General features: G+C 34.8%; 1 protein-coding gene across 1 annotated transcript; it reads left to right on the top strand.

The window, feature by feature from the left end:
- Window positions 1-799: 799 nt before the first annotated feature.
- Window positions 800-4,373, top strand: ctsl.1 (cathepsin L.1). The gene is made up of 9 exons (XM_048191905.1): window positions 800-990; window positions 1,163-1,263; window positions 1,774-1,916; window positions 2,131-2,328; window positions 3,136-3,327; window positions 3,423-3,588; window positions 3,702-3,807; window positions 3,896-3,998; window positions 4,172-4,373. Exons 2-8 carry the CDS (start codon window positions 1,164-1,166, stop codon window positions 3,993-3,995), a joined length of 1,005 nt encoding a protein of 334 aa, XP_048047862.1. The 5' UTR covers window positions 800-990; window position 1,163; the 3' UTR covers window positions 3,996-3,998; window positions 4,172-4,373.
- The last annotated feature ends 402 nt before the right edge of the window (window positions 4,374-4,775 follow it).

Genomic DNA, 4,775 nt, shown 5'->3' with positions numbered 1-4,775 from the left:
ATATGCAATAAACAATTCTTATTTTGTGTTCGGTTCAGTTTGTTTATTATAATAGAAGTTAATGGTAACCGTAGTACCAACAAGAATAAATAAAACTTCAAATTCAGTTCCTAGAGGCACCCAAAGCAGTTCCACGCAACGCTTCATATAAGAGTCCCTCAGGAAACCTGGGTGGCTCCTCAGAGTTCCGCCACTTTGGACAGGGTGCCTAGAGGTTCTACAGAGGGTTCCGCCAGTGTGGCAAAGTGAAGAACCCCAAAAGGATCCTCCAGGATCTTTTCATTTTTACAGTGCAGGGAAGAAAAGACTATTGCAACTTCCTTTTCATGGCATCTTTAAAGATTTTTAAACATTTTCTAACACTTTTAGATTAAAAAAATAAATTGTTGCTTTATTTACATCTATATATCACTATTTATATTTATGTGTTTTTTTTGCATGGTGTTTTCAGATTAAGCCAGAGCAATAGCTAAGTCACGCACACACCTCAACACGTGTACCAGCTCTGAAAGTATGTGTCACATGCAGTTTGTAACTGGAAGTGTAGTAAAATTTGCAACTTCAGCAAAATATTTATGATATATCTTATGGGGTGTTGTCACTGGTATGACAGCTGAGGGTTTTTTTATATGCAGGGAACAAATTAACTCATATACCACTGCACTGAGACAAATTAGCTAAAGTAAGAAAAAAAAAAAAAAAGAAAAAAAAATATAAGAAAGAAGAAATGATCCACTGATTGGTGTTTACAGGAAACTTCCCTTCATACATGGTCTTCCCCAGAATAACACCCATATTTGCCACACCACTGTTGTTACGTAATTTCCTCTCTAATTTTCTCTGCACTCAGCATCATTTTCTCTTTTATGGGTTTATGAGAGGCACCTGATCAAAGACACTAAAGATTCCTATAAAAACCCAGACCTTCATTCTCACAAACACTGACACACAGGTGACTGACATCAAGGAAATCTATTCATACCATCACAAGTAAGTATTCTCAAACTCAGGTTTAACCACATTTCAATCATATGGAACTATACTGAAAAAATGTGTGGGAGTGTAACAGAAGAAAGGAAACAGTGACATTAGGCACTCAGTTCTTTTTAACTTGTGCACAGTAGTCCGACCTCTCACTTGTGTTATCTCTTTCTCTCTGCAGGATGAGGCTTTTGGTTGTCACCGCTGCTTTTCTGGCTGTTGCCAGTGCTGCCAGTCTTTCTCTTGAGGACATGGAGTTCCACGCATGGAAAATGAAATTTGGTAAGAAAGTCTTCTTCTTTAGTTTTATTAAAATGGGAAAGAGATTGATAAGGTTCTTCTCATTGAATGAATGACCAAACTAGACAAAACAGATGAAAACTGAAGTCATTGAGATTCAGACAGTGAGCAAAAACAAGAGTATTTTTTGAATCTCACACAATTGTTCATTGTGTCCTTTCTCATTTCTTTCAATGTCTCATAAACATTTATGATAAACGCCTAAACCTGCACTCTTGGAAATAAAAGTTTTTTTTTGCCGTGATGCCATAGGACCATTTTTTGCTTGCCTAAAAAACCCTTTCAGTGAACAGTTTTAGAACCATTTAGTCTGTCAAAAATCACATTTTTAGATTTGATTTACTTTACACATTATACACAATTTATTTCTAAATTAATATTTTTTTTTTACTTAAAAATGTCTTAAAACTATTGAAACAAAAACTTTGCAGAAAATACAAGTTAACGCTGTTTAAAACACAATGCATCGTCAACTTTTCACATGTGCATCAGGCAAGATCTACCGTTCTACTGAGGAAGAGTCACACCGTAAGATGACCTGGTTGTCCAATCGCAAACTGGTTTTGGTCCACAACATGATGGCAGATCAGGGCATCAAATCCTACCGGCTTGGCATGACATACTTTGCTGACATGGTAAGGGAAAAAAAAATAAAACATAAAATTATATATATATATATATATATATATATATATATATATATATATATATATATATATATATATATATATATATATATATATACATATACACACACACATATATATATATATATACAAACAATATTTTAATATTGAAATGTTTTTCTGTTTTACTAATTTATCAAATTTTTATCATATCCTCTCTCAGAGCAATGAGGAATACAGACAGGTGGCTTTCCATGGATGCCTGGGCTCCATGAACAACACTAAGGCCCGTGGTGGTTCCACATTCTTCCGGCTGAGAGATAGCGCTGTGCTGCCTGATACCGTTGACTGGAGGGACAAGGGCTATGTGACCGATGTTAAAGACCAGAAGGATTGTGGATCATGCTGGGCCTTCAGTGCAGTAAGACCCACATTTTTGCCTTTACAAACAGATTGTAATTGCATTTTTACTAGTAACAATTACATTAGAGAGCTCTCTAATTCAATCCTTATTATTAAGAATTATGATTAGAGAGCTTTGCCATTCAGTTGTTACTAACATTTACAATTAGAGAGCTCTACAAATGAATTTTTACCAGTCATATGTCTCCATTGACTTCCATTCATTTTAAATACAGAGCTCAACAATTGAATTTTTACTTGTAAGAATTTCAGTTAGAGCTCTGCAATTGAATTCTTACAAGTACCAATTAAATTAGAGAATGAATTCTTACAAGTAAAGCACGTTAAAGATGTTGGTAACACTTTACAATAAGGTCTCATTTTTTAACATTAGTTAATGTATTAACTAACACGAACTAACAATGAGCAATGCATTTGTTGCAGTATTTATTAATCTTTGTTAATGTTAGTTAGTCCAGCTGTTCATTGTTTGTTCATGTTAGTTCACAGTGCATGAACTAATGTTAACAAATGCAACATTTGATTTTAATAATGTAGTATTAGTAAATGTTGAAATTAACATTAACTAAGATTAATACATGCTGTAGAAGTATTGTTAATTCTAATGTTAACTAATGTAGTTAACTAATAACTAATGAAACCTTATTGTAAAGTATTACCAAGATGTTTAATTGCAGAGCTCTGTAATTGAATTAGAGAGCTCTCTAATTGGAATTCTTACTAGTAAAAATGACGATTTAAGCTAAATCGGCTTGCCATACCAGTTCAACATTCTTACTTCTTACTTTACTCTTTTGTCTCTCAGACTGGTTCCCTAGAGGGTCAGACATTCAAGAAGACAGGGAAACTGGTGTCCTTGAGTGAGCAGCAACTGGTGGACTGTTCTGGTGATTATGGGAACATGGGCTGTGGTGGGGGACTAATGGACCAGGCCTTCCAGTACATTGAAGCCAATAAAGGTCTGGATACAGAGGAGTCCTACCCGTATGAGGCTGTGGTGAGTCTTAAAGTTTGTGAGAAAAAAACTCGACCCTAAAGCTTCAGCTGAGGCTTTTTAATAATTTTTGATTTGATTCAATATTCTCCACACAGGATGGTCAGTGCCGTTTCAACCCGAGCACTGTAGGCGCCACTTGCACAGGATATGTCGACGTCGCCAGTGGGGATGAAAGTGCACTACAGGAGGCTGTTGCTACAATCGGCCCTGTGTCTGTTGCCATTGATGCTGGACACAGCAGCTTTCAGCTCTACGCATCTGGTAATTGTCATGACCTATTTTTTAGGTGTATTTTTTGAACACTTTTTCATTATATATACAGCTTTTAATTATAAATTTAATTGACAAGTTAATTTAAATATTAATGTTTCTAGGTGTCTACGATGAGCCTGATTGCAGCAGCTCTGATTTAGATCATGGCGTCCTGGCTGTTGGCTATGGAACTAACAATGGAGAGGACTACTGGCTTGTTAAGAACAGGTTAAGAAAATAAAAAGACAATGAAACAAAAATTAATTAAAAAAAAATTATAGACACAAAACAACTAAACACTCTGCTGTGATTTTAGCTGGGGTCTGGGCTGGGGTCAAAATGGCTACATCTTGATGTCCAGGAACAAGAATAACCAATGTGGCATTGCTACTGCAGCCAGTTACCCTCTGGTCTAATGGGTGAGTTCAACTAATATGATTTTATAGCTTTAGTTCACAGAATTGGGGCAAGTTAATTTACCTTCAATTACTTATAGAAAGCAGGCTTATGTAAACATTTCTAACATAGGTTTAAATTTTTAGATAAGTTTTACTTTGCAGTAGGAATAAAATATTTTTCTTATGTTCTGCAGGAAAGGGCAACCGACCTGGAGCTGATGGGAGAAAAAGGAATGTGAACTGATTCTACAGTAATACCTCATAATTGTACTTTTATTTTAATGAAAATTCAAATATATTAACTAACTGGCTTTAGCTATTGTTTATTTTCAAACCCTCTGAAACACTATGTTAAAATGAAATACATAATAAAAAATGAACATAATGTGGTGTATATTTTATGTGGTTTAGTTGTTTCTTTATCAATAATTCACAATCAGCACAATGTATACTAGTATACACAGTATCATTAAAAATTAGATAACTAAGTGTTTAACTTGTATTAATTTAACAGTTCTTTATAATATCCAGGAATTCAAATCATAAGCATTTTCATAAATCATAGAACCAAGTCTCCATTGTGAGATGCCTGGGAATCTGCTGGAAGCTTCTACTTTAAAGCTTGAGATAATTGGATCACATAAACTCTTTTACTTTCAAAAGTGAGAATTTCGCATGGACCTCCGTTCTTTCCCATCTGTCAGTGATTGAAAGAATTCATGAAAATATGATAACTGAAGAGAAAACATTACTACAGTTTAAAAGAGCTTAAGGTCACGAGAGGGTGATTCAGTATTT

Source organism: Megalobrama amblycephala, linkage group LG5 (genome assembly GCF_018812025.1).
Source record: "Megalobrama amblycephala isolate DHTTF-2021 linkage group LG5, ASM1881202v1, whole genome shotgun sequence".
Taxonomy (NCBI): Eukaryota; Metazoa; Chordata; class Actinopteri; order Cypriniformes; family Xenocyprididae; genus Megalobrama; species Megalobrama amblycephala.
Note: the sequence above shows the minus strand (reverse complement) of the source record. Positions and strands in the feature narration are given on the sequence as shown.

What these genes read in the sequence shown, in the direction of transcription:
- ctsl.1 (XM_048191905.1), top strand. Translation starts at nt 1,164, where the DNA reads ATGAGGCTTTTGGTTGTCACCGCTGCTTTTCTGGCTGTTGCCAGTGCT. An exon ending in CGCATGGAAAATGAAATTTG is followed by an intron (nt 1,264 to 1,773) that starts GTAAGAAAGTCT and finishes CATGTGCATCAG; the next exon opens with GCAAGATCTACCGTTCTACT. An exon ending in CTTTCAGCTCTACGCATCTG is followed by an intron (nt 3,589 to 3,701) that starts GTAATTGTCATG and finishes TAATGTTTCTAG; the next exon opens with GTGTCTACGATGAGCCTGAT.